At 35.0% G+C, this 13,273-nt stretch overlaps 1 protein-coding gene and 1 long non-coding RNA gene across 6 annotated transcripts; one reads left to right on the top strand and one right to left on the bottom strand.

Moving 5' to 3' along the window:
• Positions 1-4,829: 4,829 nt before the first annotated feature.
• Positions 4,830-7,631, top strand: LOC112287817 (uncharacterized). 5 transcript variants are annotated; one of them, XM_024531277.3, is made up of 3 exons: positions 4,830-5,332; positions 6,671-6,838; positions 7,211-7,631. In XM_024531277.3, the coding sequence occupies exons 1-3, from the start codon at positions 5,255-5,257 to the stop codon at positions 7,403-7,405; spliced, it is 441 nt and encodes a 146-aa protein (XP_024387045.1). In that variant the 5' UTR covers positions 4,830-5,254; the 3' UTR covers positions 7,406-7,631. The 5 variants fall into 5 exon arrangements, with proteins under 5 accessions (XP_024387045.1, XP_073392929.1, XP_024387047.1 ...); XM_073536828.2 differs by having other exon boundaries at positions 4,831-5,005; XM_024531279.3 differs by having other exon boundaries at positions 4,980-5,336.
• Positions 7,632-8,217: 586 nt separating this feature from the next.
• LOC141045862 (uncharacterized) lies at positions 8,218-10,314 on the bottom strand. Its single transcript, XR_012218390.2, has 3 exons — positions 10,145-10,314; positions 8,641-8,756; positions 8,218-8,429 (listed from the first exon to the last, which is right to left on the bottom strand). It is a non-coding gene; the product is annotated as an uncharacterized LOC141045862 (long non-coding RNA).
• Between the last annotated feature and the right edge of the window lie 2,959 nt (positions 10,315-13,273).

The raw sequence follows: 13,273 nt of genomic DNA, 5'->3' as shown, positions 1-13,273 counted from the left end.
CTACAAAAAAAAAAAAAAAAAAAAAAAAAAAAAAAAAAAATCACAATTAAAAGCCAAAATTAATTTATGTAGAATATCTATAAAAATAAAATATTAAGTTGTGGATATTATGATTAAGAGAATGGTTTTCAAAACACCTTTACTATCTCATACAAAAAAGACTTATTAATGATCCAGAAAGGTAGTACAAATACAATTATCTCCTTATTTATATTTATAAGTCCTCAAATACATTTAGAAATAGACATATAGTACTAAAATTGGTATTAATATTCCATCATCATCAAAAATATTTGTTTAATTGCTAGTTGATGTAAATGGTTGTTATTTTTTTGGTATTAAATTGATGTCAATTTGCAATGAGTGACATTATTGATAGGGATGTATCTATAATTTTACATCTACATCCACAAGTGACAATGAAGCTTACAAATAAAGTCATAGGATCCTCATCAATATTAAATTGCATGGACATAACAATACTAATTGGAATTGAATCATTGTATGCATTAGTATTATTTTAAATTTTTATTTTTATTTTTATTTTTTTATTATTACTATTTTATGTAGGCCATGTTGATATTACTATACATTAGAAACACAAAAATACAAAGGCAGTATTAATAATAGTTATAGGTGTTATTCTTAAGCATATCAATTCTTATATATATAGATATATATAGCAAGAGAGATAGAGAGTTTTAAATTATTATGAAAAATCCATAATATTAAAGAGATAAATAATGTTATTTATCCTATTAAATATCTGTAAAGAAATAATAGTGTAACTAGAGTTGTGTCTAATAAAAGATGTTATTATTCATATTGTCATTGTCATTCTTTGATTTATTCCTACAAACAATGAAACCTCTAATTTAATATTTTATATTAGAGTGAAAAATAATTATATATTCTTATAGTGTGATTTATTATCATTATTATTATTATTATTATTATATACACACACACACTTACATATCTTTAAAATTTAATTTTTAAAAATATGAAGTTTTTTTTGTAAAAGATAATTTTTAGTAATTAAAAAATAAATAATAATATCCTTATTTAATTTTTGGATAGGTGTATTTATATTGTTGGAAAGTATAAATATAGTAATTTAATAACTTCAACTTTATTTATATGATTTAAGAATAAAAAATATCTAATTCATAAATTATTTGTATATATTTTTAAATATAAATATAATAATATTAACATGGTGTATTTTATATCTTTTATTTAAATTTTTTTCTAAGATAAATGATTTCATTTGTTACATATATAGCATTGCATATTATTTATTTTTATATTTCAATTTGATTTTTTATCTTCTTACTCAAGATATTTATTTTATAATATTAAATGGAGTAGATAATATGATTTATATCTTATCTCATTATAATAATTTGCATAAACTTATTTACATTATATTGTAAAAAACATATACTTAAATTATTTTCTAAAACATTTATTTTTAAATTCCTCACAAAAGACTCACATTTTAGTTACATTTTCATAATATATCGCTAGTTTGTTTGTTCAAATTTAAGTTTAGAAATCTACTCATGTGAAAGGTATTTAAATAATTATATTATTTCTTAATATTTAAATATTCATGATGCCACCACTTCATCATTTTTAATAATAATATTGTTTTTTTCGGTCATTTCATAGGTGCTTTTGAAATTAAAAAAAAATAAAAATAAAAAAATAAATAACAACATTGTAACATCACTTTATTAAAGTTAAAATAAACATTTGCATGTGGCTCTAAAGTACCAACACTGAGTGTACTACCCTATGAATACATAGGCATTTTTATATTGGTTTAAAGCAATGAAGAAAGAAGGTTCTTTATAATAATTTTAAAAAATTTAAAAATTTAAAAAAAAATCATATATAAAGACTGTCAATTTGTATTTTTAGAAATTTTTAAATTTTCAAAAGTCCGTGTGTTTCTTAAAAGCACTTTCTCTAAAATTTTAGTATAGTAAAGGATGATTTATTTGTTTATTTAGATGTCAGAAGTATTTTATTTTATTTTATTTTATTAACCTATTTTGGTGTATTGTAATAAAACTATCTTCCTCTAAATGTTTGGCTCTTGTAGAGAAATTATGTCATGTATTCACATGCTTATCTTTACCATAATACAACATACATTAGGCATTATGTGAAGGGATTTTATTTAATGATATTTTTTAATTATTTAAGAAGAATCACACAACAAAAAGTGATATTGCACCTTATTTTTTCTAACTTTGCACTATACAATGTGGCCCAGAGTTTATTAACAGTGTCTTTATTGGTATTGTTTTTATTTTGCACTTACAGTTTCTTTTCATTTGCTTTTTAGCTGTGAGTTTTCATTTTCGATATTTTTATTTACTAAGATGGTACAAGTCTTAAAAATCAGCATAGGACCCTAGTTGCCTACTTGGAGGTATTAATCTATTTATACAACAAAGTATTTCACATTTAAAAAAATTTATATAAACTAATAATATAGACTTTAATTTATATCAAAAGCTATCATATAAATGTATTAAGAGCAACGACTTTAGAATTAAATTCTGTAAATATAAATAGAATACATAAATAAATAAGTTAATAAAATATTATTTCAATAGCATTATTTTTGCCCATGATTATTTTGATAAATACACGAATTTTTATTTAGACAGCAGAAAAATTGCAATGGAACCAATTTATTCCCAGTAAATGTAACACGATAAAAAATAAATTCATAGAATAATGTTATTCTTGTCCAAATTATTGTTGTTGTTGTTGTGTAATAAGAAAGGATGTTTTTTTATTTTTAAAGGAAATGAGCTCGGATTACATATGAATCACTTTATGTAATGGTATTTATTAATCATTGTAAATGAACCAAATTTAAATTTAAATTGTTCTGTACTAATAAGAACAAAATATCTATATGTTTTGTTTTGTTTTTTCTTTTCTTTTCAAAACAAGAGTATAAAATATTAACATACCTCATTATAAAATAATTAAATTATATAAATATTCAAAGCATGAATTAAGGACACAACACTAAATTAATGACACAATATACATCTATACAAATTTGAAATGTGAAAATTTTCAATCAAAATACTTCATGAAATGTCAAAAGAGAAATTTCGCCACTAGTATTTTATATAAACTCAGAATACTATCCATAGAAAAAATATATATATACATGAAACCAAAAACTTAAAAATATAATAAATTAAGAAACATAAATTCCAAAAACATATGATCAAATTGTGATTCATTCTAGACAATCCATAAGAGTTTTTGTGTGCATTTGTGCAACCTCTTTTAGAATATGTTGGTTTTATAAAAACTTTACAATTTTACATTCATCAATTTGTAAAAAAATCATTTGTCAACAAGTTTGTGGTTCTTATTCTAGATGGATGGTTGTTTAGCACATTGAGCTGAAAGCTTGAAAATAATATTAATAATTGTAATAACTAAGCATAACATTGAAATTAGTAGGGAATGAGAAAAGGGGAACTATGTTAGGATATCTAAGATGATGTAATAATAAATTAAAATATAGGGTGTGGGTAGATGTGTATATTGAACCATAGAAAGTAATACTTTTGATGCTTTTTTAGCCTGATTTTTTTCTTGCAAAAATTAGACTGAAGTCTAATGAACATAATTGTTCTACAAGTAATTGGATTTTCACAACATACACACACACACCACATCATTGTAAAGAAGGTTGGACTAGCTTTCTAGTCTCTTTCCTTTTCTCTCGTTTCCTTTTGTTGTGCAATTATTGAGAATATATATATATATATATATATATATATCTTTTTATATCCATATCCATAGAGCATGTGAATTCCATAAAAAGATGAAAAACACACTCCATCCTTAGCACAAAGGAATTTGAAAAATGTTTCCTAAAATGAACCACAAATATATAGAATGTCAATTAGAATGGTGGTGGATAGTTGGCTAAGTGCACATGGCATCCTAAAAATAAAAAGAAAAACAAATAGGGCCCTCAAAATGTTAGCTCACAATTGGATGAATGTGCAAGCTTACTTTCGTTGGTCATTTTTTTTTCCACTTTGAAGCATTACATTCAGCGAATTGTAAAAAACCACCATCCATGTACTCATTCAGAACATGATATTCTCAAGACAATTCCACACCAGCAACTGCGTCATGGGAACCGAGGCAAGAGCACATTCCAGACAAGAACCGGTCAGAAAGAGTACACTCTCGAAAATTCCATCCCAAAGAAGAAAACAAACAAACTACTACAACAACAACAACAACCACCACCACCAAATACATATATATATATATATATATATGCATACATAACGCAAAAATGGACCAATAAAGTCAGCCATTTGAACTCCGTGCCATGATCAACTACGACCAACACACACACCAGGACGATATCACCTCTCTGCCATGCAAAAAGCTTCAAATTCAAACCCAACCCCAGAAAAAAAGTAAAATAATAAAATAAAATAAAATAAAGTTTCCAACATTAAACGTTGAAGAAGAACATGAATTAGATGGCATGAGGGGAGACATACAATAGAAGAGAGAGTTATAGCAAACACAACTGGAAAGGGAGGGTGTACGCACAAACCAGGAAGTGCCATGTGGAATTAATCCGAGGTGGACTCCCATATATGCCCAGGTGGTCAAAATGCGCACGACGCCGCGAGTCTGGGGGGAGTCGTAAGCCGCACGGGCGCGACGAGCAGAGAGGGGAGGGGACAAGGCGAGAATGCGCTCCTCGGCTATGGAAGGAAAATGGTGGGTGGGTGGATGAGTGGGTGCAGCAGCAGGGAAGACGAAGAAGAAGAGGGAAGAAGAGGGGGGCTCGGAGCCGATGAGAGAACTAAAAATGGGCGACGTCGCAGAGGCGTAGGCCGCGGGGCACTGGTTAAAGTCTGCAAAAATGCAAAGGTCGCGCGGGGGCATCAGAATCGTGAACCACGCGAAGAAGAAGCAGCAGGGTAAGGTAGGTACCCCGCATCTTCATGGGCTGCGGGGAGCAGCAGGAAACTCGGAAAGGAGGACTGGGAGCGAAGAGAGAGGGGGAGCTGGGGAAGAGAGCCCTGCCTGGGGCTACCTTGTCTGGCGCCGGATTAGAAACTCATAACTGTGGGGCAGCGATATAATTGGCTCTCCGAGACCCTGATTGGGTACATCCCCCATGTGACAATGGGCTGCATGCGTGGGCACATCCTGGTGTTGATTCGTATGTGCGATGCGGGTTCTAGAATGTAGGCAGCAGGCCGAGGAGGCACTACTATTATCTGAGGAGGAGGGTGAGCATCATCTGGATGTATGTAATACCCCCACCCCCATCTCACGAATTGTTCGCTCGCTCCCCTCACTCCCCCGCTCGTTTGTTTGGTTGCTCGCTTGCGCTGACCCGGGTGGGGTAGAGTCCATCACGACTGGGATGCCGCTGGCCATTAGGGACACAGGATTTGATTGCTATATGTAAAAGACGGGTAATAAGTTAACGGGACTATGGTTGAGGGGCGACGCGGGTGTTGCTGGATCTGGGTCACGGCGATTTAGTGAGCTATGGAGAGTGCGTGGATGGTATGTTCTGTTCTGTTGTGTCGTTTGCCGCCTAGTCCTGCATTGGGCCGCTTCTCTCTGGGGTTGAAGCTGTTGGCGGGTTGTGTGGGGAGTTTGGACGAGGGCAGATTCTGAGACGTGCATGAGAGAGGGAGAGAGACGCTGTTGCTGCTGCTGTTGTTTTTGAGGTTCTTGGTCCGGAGGTTTTGGGTTCCGCGGGATCCTTAGTATAGGATCTGCTGCGCTAGGCGGTTTTTGAGTAGATGTTGTAGGAGAGAGCGAGCGATTGTGGGAGGTGGGATGGGATTAGGTGAATTTGTCACTTGGCGGTGACGTGAGCATAGCAGACAAGAATGAGAGGTTTCTCGTTGAAGGATTTTTTGAATCGGCCCGTGCGTGGTCACAGATTCCGAGCGAGTGGATCTGTGAAGATCTTGAAGCATGCCGCTAAGTACAGACGGCCTGGTGAAATCCTGGTAAACCCCACGATTGTAGAGATAGATTTGGACGCACATTCTGGCTTTAAGTTTTTTTTGGATAGCATGATCGGTGCGTCGGTAGTTGTCTCTTCGCTACTGTGAAGTTTGAATGTGGGCCCTGTGAATACGAGGTCTGGTATCTTGATGGTACGGCGAGGGTGGGATGTGGCTGGTATATCTGTGTTGTTTCGAAAATCCGGTGGTAGAGATGCTACCTCAACGTGGGGACCTACATTTAATAGGTGGTGGCGTCCTTGTTCAGTAAAGCACGATGAACAAGGATTTGTCTGAATCTTAGTATCTATGGAGCTGTCTTGCAAGTTAGTATGTGAGTTAAAGTCCTTCAGTGTTTGCTCCATTAGGAGATTCTCGTACGCCTAGGTCATCATCTGGCTGCAGTCCTGGATGAATCTAATTAGAGAGTTAGATAATCTCTAATTAGTTAATCTAATCCCGTTACCGGACTACCACGAACTGAATATTCAGCCTTTATATGATTCAAATCTTGTCGTGAAGTCGTATTGCATTAGTGCTAAGATCCCGTTGTCAGAATGATTTCTTTTCTGTCGGCCCATCACACTTTTCACAAGATATCTTTGGTACGATGGTGTCAGGGAAATGGGGGAGACAGCAAGGTGAATGGTGTGAATCACATCTCTAGTTTTTCATCCTCGAATGGAGCTGATTACCCAACGGAATTCACTTTTGTGCCACGGCCAATGGAGCCTACTGATCTCGACAAACCTGTGCGGTGTCCTCCTCCGGAACCTTGTATTGTCCATGTAAGAACCTGTACCACAATTGTCTCTTTGATAATCCTTTCATTTTATATTGGGTTCCTTACACTTAGCCCCAAGTATTTACCTCGATTTCCCATCTGTTTCCTCACTTCAGAATAACCATCCAAATCGAATTGTTTCTGCGTTGGGTGTGAATCAGTTCTCATCGAGGTCACGCTGGGTGTTGTCCCTTGAGTAACTTTAGATAGTCTTTCATTTGGTGCAGTACCTACTTTTCATGTGCTTGACGGTGGCATTCCCCTAAAAGGAGGGATGAACTCTGATTAGTGGTCACGAGTGTTCTACTAGTTAACTAGTTTGTGTGTTCAAGATTATGAAGTTCACTAATCTGGAACTCTGTCTCGAGCTTTACAGGATGGAATAGTATTCAAAGACAGGCTTGCGAACTCTCGGCGTCGCAGTGATCTACTTGGTTCTATGAGAGAAACTGACCATATAGAATATTACAGTACTCCTCCTAACCGGCGTCGCAATAGAAGCTCCAAAGAGTTGCTTCAATCGCCAGCTCTCATTGCGCCGGATCTTGTAGCTACTAAAATAGTAGATTAGGCATTACTCGAACCCTTCCCCTGGAGTATCGTTGGGTAAGACAAGTCATCACGATTTTGATAGGAATGTTAATATAGAAGAATTTGGCTAGAAGAGGCGCTTAGGTTGTCTTCAATCTGAGGACTGAGATATGGCTTTAGACATTAAGCCCTTCTAAGCTTGCAAGTATTCAATTGCACACTATAATGTAACAAATCTTGTACAATACAATTAGCTTCTTGTTACATACGATGGTGCTGCCATACAATTTTGACGAGCTGCCCCAAGTCATCACTGGTAATTTTCCTAAACTCAAAGCTGAAACAATTGGTAGAAATACAAAATGTCGTATCGCAAGATGTAAAACTATTGTTCAAAGAACTTACCAATTTCAGAACAGAATCGGATGCTTCATTATACACACCGCTATCACTGCATCCGGGTTCATAGAACACTAGAATGAAGCAAATGGAGTTCACAACTGCCATTAACGTGACTGGAAAAAAGGACTAGGCAAACACATAACGTCAAAAAAAATGTTTTGTGACACTCAACCGACAAAAGTAGAATGACGAATGTATACGATCGAGCATGTTATAACCAGTATCACGTACAAAAGTCAAGATTTACACCTGTCGACTGTTAGGTGTAGATGTCCTACCTTAGTGAAGAAAAGACCTTTGTTTCTACACTCTGTACTGTGTAGCGGACCTCAAGAATGCTGCTAGAAGGTAGCAGCTTCTCTTTTTTGACGTAAACTGTACCTAAGATTCTCTATTTCCACTTCCCAAATATTTTCAAAACACAAAACACTGAGACAAAAAAAATAACAATTTTTTTTATATAAAAAACCCATTTATTTCCATTCGGTCTAAGCAGTGCTGCAGAACGAGTCTACGCACATGTTCAGGGCCATGAATGCACCAGGAGCCAACTAGTAAAATAAAATCCCCCAACATTTGATCATCCGCATGGTTGAGTATCTCAAAGATCCTCCATCGCTAACCACTCATCTAACATGAAGTCATGGAACAGCACCTCCAAGCTACAAACAATTACCACACATCACAAGTGAATCAAATGAAAACTTCAAAGAGTGAAATAAATGGTGAATTTAAAATGGTGACCAATTAGTGACCATCAAAATTCACACAATCCGTAAATACAATAAGCTACTGGGGCGGACAAATAAGAGAGTGAAATCTGCAAAAGAAAGTGTAGTATTTGAAAACAGAATTAGAGTAATGAATACAAACCAAAATGGCCTCAATCTCTCTGTCTGTCAATTTTGTCCGGTGAGGTTGACTCGAAGCTGTGCCAGACGTCATAGAAGGCGGAGTCTGAACGCTCCCTTCACCCGATTCCCGGCTTACTGCAACCCTCCATATTTGATAAGGTTACTTGGATACTTTACTACAAACTCTAAGTGTTAAGTACACTTTTGTGTATACTGCCAAATGATGCAACTATTTCTCTAGGAGAATTTCTGTAGCCAACATACAATTCAGACCAACAATGCCCGAAACACGTCTCCCATGGACACTGGAATTTTACATCAAACAGAAACTCACAGTCTGCTCAGCATGGAACATTCAGGACGAGAGTTGTCCATGAAGAAACATAGTTATCACGCAACCCTGAATCTGCGAAATTGAACAGAACACTAGTACAAACCCTAACTTATCGAGTACCCCAAACCTCCAGTTCTGTGATCAAGTTATTGTGAGCCTGATAATTCTGCCATTACTAAATCGTTCACTGGCGACCTAAGGTGGTCTGTGGTTTGAAGGAGTGTATGAAGTGTCGAAGGTCAGCACGAGTTAAGCATCACAACCATGTAGGACTATAAGGGCATTTCGGAGTTAAATTGAAGATTCATAACCACATTTCTCGTGTTCCTCTTGTAGATGAGGCTAGACTGTACTTGTTCTTATCAGTAGCGACCACGCTTGTCAACTACACAGTACATTCTATCCTTGTGAGCCTAAACTAACCATATTCCTCAATATGAACATGAAATCATAAGCACTCATATGAAGGCACTCTGCCGCACAGCAGGAAAAATATGATTCACACACCATAGATAAGCATTTATATCAAAGCTCAATACCTCAGCTACACATAGTTCTGTTTAAATGACACCAGTAACTTCAAAGCTAGGCTTCTATGTCACCGAAGACGCTTCACCGATTTTCTGAACTTACATACTGATCGAAACCCCATTATTGACATTTTATATTCAGGATATAACATAGCGGCAACGCGCAAGAGCTGAACCGTTGCTACCAACACGATTGTTATAGTCCAGTACTTAAACCCTAAATGCACCCTGAGCCTCCACAACATCTCCTCCGCAAAAGCTTTCTTTCGAATTCTGGAAAAAAAACGCCTCATTCATGTAGCCATCCTCAATCAAGACTCATTCGTGTGAGTGAAACATTTGAAGTAGCAAAAGGAACCCCTATCCTGCATCTCTGCGTCCTATTGTTCGACGCGAGCACACTCAAGGGACACATCCTACTCTCATTCCGACCGGAGAAATGGTATCGATTCGGAATAGTGACTGAAAGGAAGCCTCACGCTCCCAAAGTAACGTGCCCACAAGACAAGACCGTAACAAACCCAACAACCTCAACAAACCTTCGACACCCTCCAAAACAGAGTAGTATCAGTGGTGTCACTGATCGCGCGACATCATTGCACAAACCTTGACCTAAAATGAACAAGCGACTTCAAAAACGAGGGAGAAAGAGCATATACCCGGATGTGAGGCTGAGGCTTGTGCCGCTTTCCGAGAGGGAAATTTAATGAGGGGAATGCGCTTAGCGACCTTCGCAGCGGATGCCATGGTCACAGGAATTTTCTCTCACTCTCGCAATCTCTCGGCCAGTCTCAGTCTCTCCTGGCCACTCAGCAGTTCGGCGAATTGTTCCTGCTTGACAGAGCTCCGATCTCGCATTCCCCTACTTCTTTGCCTACTCGCATTCTTCCCCTTGCAAAGCTTGTCATCCATGTCAGCAGTGCTCGTTCGTCGCGATCAGTGGGCCCACCACCTACAGCGGGACCGCTGTGGTCCAGCTTCGATGGTTGTTCGTCGTTTTGTCCGCCGCCGAAAGCTGCCCCCCTTTTCACTCGCACACGGCGTCCCTGAAGACAATATGGATGAATTAGTTTTCGTCTTTTTACATTCATCCAAGTCAAGAATCCGGGCTAGTGGGAAATTCTTGGATAAAGTAACGCTGAGAAAGGCAAGTGAAAAAGTGAAAAGGTGAGAAGAAGTACTTTTGTTCAAAACAATATAGCACACATGTTGCTGAAAAATATAAAAGCAAAGATATGGAGAATGGTTTTCTCACTCGCTTCCATTGTTCACTGTCAATTTCTGCACACACTAGAGATTGAGGAGGATAAAAATTGTGAAATTTAATATTTATCCACATGAAGAGTTTGGACAAGTTCTAAAAACAACAATTCCACTTGTTTGTATGATTTGGTGTTTCATAGCCCAATGTTGAGACTTTTGACCCCTATCCATTGAGTGCTCATTGCTTCTAACCTTAATTTTAATTGGTGATATCAGGATTAGGCCCCTGCACAACTAATAATTTATTAGGTGGCATTTCATCACAGAGCCAATTTGGGGGTTTGTTTATAAAACTTTGTCAACACCATGGTTCAAATCTTGGATATTGTTTATGGCAAAGGTAATGTGTACAACAAATACTATGATTTCTATTACATTCTTTCTTCTTCAAAGTTTTGAAATGTACATGCAAATATTATCATGTGAAAAAACAATCCATATGTAGAATTTTTGTATGAGATTCAAGTTTAGAGGTCTTTTTTTACATCAGCAGTTATTTTCTTCTATCCAGATATTATTGGTGCTTAATAAAAATTTAATTCTCCATGTAACATTTTTGTTTTATCTAATCTTTGTGTATCCAGAAGAATAATGGATAAAAATCAATGAGATATTTTTTTTAATTGACCACACAATAACTTGCACAGAACAATCCTATTGCTTTCTTTTGTTTATTATTTATACTATATATATTTATTTATTTATATATATTTATATTTATATATGAGCTAGCAAAAAGAAAAATAGATATATGTGCCTACTATAAATTTTACTGTTAAAGTCTTTTTGTAAAGTCTAAAATGTTGTGGGTTTTTTAAACAAATATTTGCTTCTAAATCCAATTATTGTTTGTGAAATGATACAAAGATAATATTTTTATTGTGAATTACAAAAGGATAAAATAGATAAGGCTATAAATGATCTACACCAAAGCCAAGTATAAGAAAAGATGAAAATTTAAAATACATGTTTGTTCAAATGAATATTTTAGATAAGATTGAAAATTTCTTACCGTTTCTATTGAATTTGGTGGCCTACAATCAAAAGGTGATGAAAGTACTCCAAAAATAACAAACGTAGCATAAGAAAATGTAATCAAAGAATGACAGTAATTAAAGCAATAATATCCTAAGAGTAAAAGTATCTCCACTTGTTGGCGCCAATGGAGATGGCCAAGGAATGGATGTTATGGGGCTTATAGTACCTACACCAATGTGGGCACAAGACGGTCTCTAGCCATAGGGCGAGGCTGATGGCACAAACCACGCCTTGCACCATTTATCTATCATACAAGGGATTTCAAAGGATCCCACTTCCAATCCCCTTCTCTCCTTCCAAGAAGCCCTTTCTTGTTAAATTTTTTCCTTCTTGTATGACAAATTGTAGGACTATCTAGTCTTATGGTTGGCAAAAGCCAAGCTAGATGCCGCTTGCTTGTCTCAAAGTAGCTCTCTAGAATTCTACTTCAAGCCCCGACCATGACATGAGGAAGGAATTTCTATGGGAGGTTGTCGAAAAAACTTTCTATTTTGTGAATGACAACTTCATAGAGGTTGTTGAATATGTCATTTTGAGGCTTGTTTTGAAACCATATTAGTTGACACCATTATTAGCGACAACAATGGCAATGCCTTAACCACTTCTATAATATAAAGAGCATTTTTAGAGTGTGTTTAGAAGATAAAATTCAAAATTACTCAGTAGAAGAATGGTTCTACCTCAACTTTTTGTCCACATCCTACCATAAATTTAGGAACAATAAGCAAGCAAAAACAAAAAAACGATACCATCAATCCAAATTCAACTCCATTTTATTGATGTTTTGTAAGATGCTTTTTTATAATATTTCAAATCTATAAATTTTTCTAAAGAATTCAACCAAAATAATTAAATTTAGCAAATATATTTGTAACATATTTTATATATATTTTATATACTTGTTAATATGTTTTATTTATAATGCAAAGTATAAAAGTTAACTTTTATTAATATTGATAATTTGTACAATTGCTTCAATCTTGTGAATGCATTTGTTGTCTTTTAATTTTGGTTTAAGTCTATCAAGTTTTTTTGTACTTAGCCAAAAATACTCGATATACATATTTTTATGTACTTTTCTACTTAGCCATAGCTATTACATATTTTTAATTCTTAATTCTATTTCTTACTTGTACATGAATATATTTCTTTTTTGCAAGTTGGTTTAGATTCATGCCCTTGATACTAGATAAGATTGGATTAACTTAGTCATGAGAATTGTTGATGTTTATTGAGTTATGTTGGTCCTAAATTTTATTCTTAAACAATGCAAATACAAAAATACTTTTAACAAATGTATTTTTTAGTAAATAATTACATATAAACAATTTAATGAATTCATCCAATTTAATTCTTTGATATCAATATTGTTACATTACTTAAATTTAAAATTTATAAAAATAAAAATAAATCAATGTATTGTGAATCGTTTTATTGTTAATGAAATTTCAAACTATCAAAAAAATTAAAATATTTTGAATTGGTTT

Source organism: Physcomitrium patens, chromosome 10 (assembly GCF_059467195.1).
Source record: "Physcomitrium patens ecotype Gransden chromosome 10, ASM5946719v1, whole genome shotgun sequence".
NCBI lineage: Eukaryota > Viridiplantae > Streptophyta > Bryopsida > Funariales > Funariaceae > Physcomitrium > Physcomitrium patens.
This window is presented reverse-complemented; position numbering and strand designations above follow the sequence as displayed.

What these genes read in the sequence shown, in the direction of transcription:
- LOC112287817 (XM_024531276.3), top strand. Translation starts at nt 5,931, where the DNA reads ATGAGAGGTTTCTCGTTGAAGGATTTTTTGAATCGGCCCGTGCGTGGT. An exon ending in GACGGCCTGGTGAAATCCTG is followed by an intron (nt 6,054 to 6,670) that starts GTAAACCCCACG and finishes CGATGGTGTCAG; the next exon opens with GGAAATGGGGGAGACAGCAA. An exon ending in CGGAACCTTGTATTGTCCAT is followed by an intron (nt 6,839 to 7,210) that starts GTAAGAACCTGT and finishes CGAGCTTTACAG; the next exon opens with GATGGAATAGTATTCAAAGA.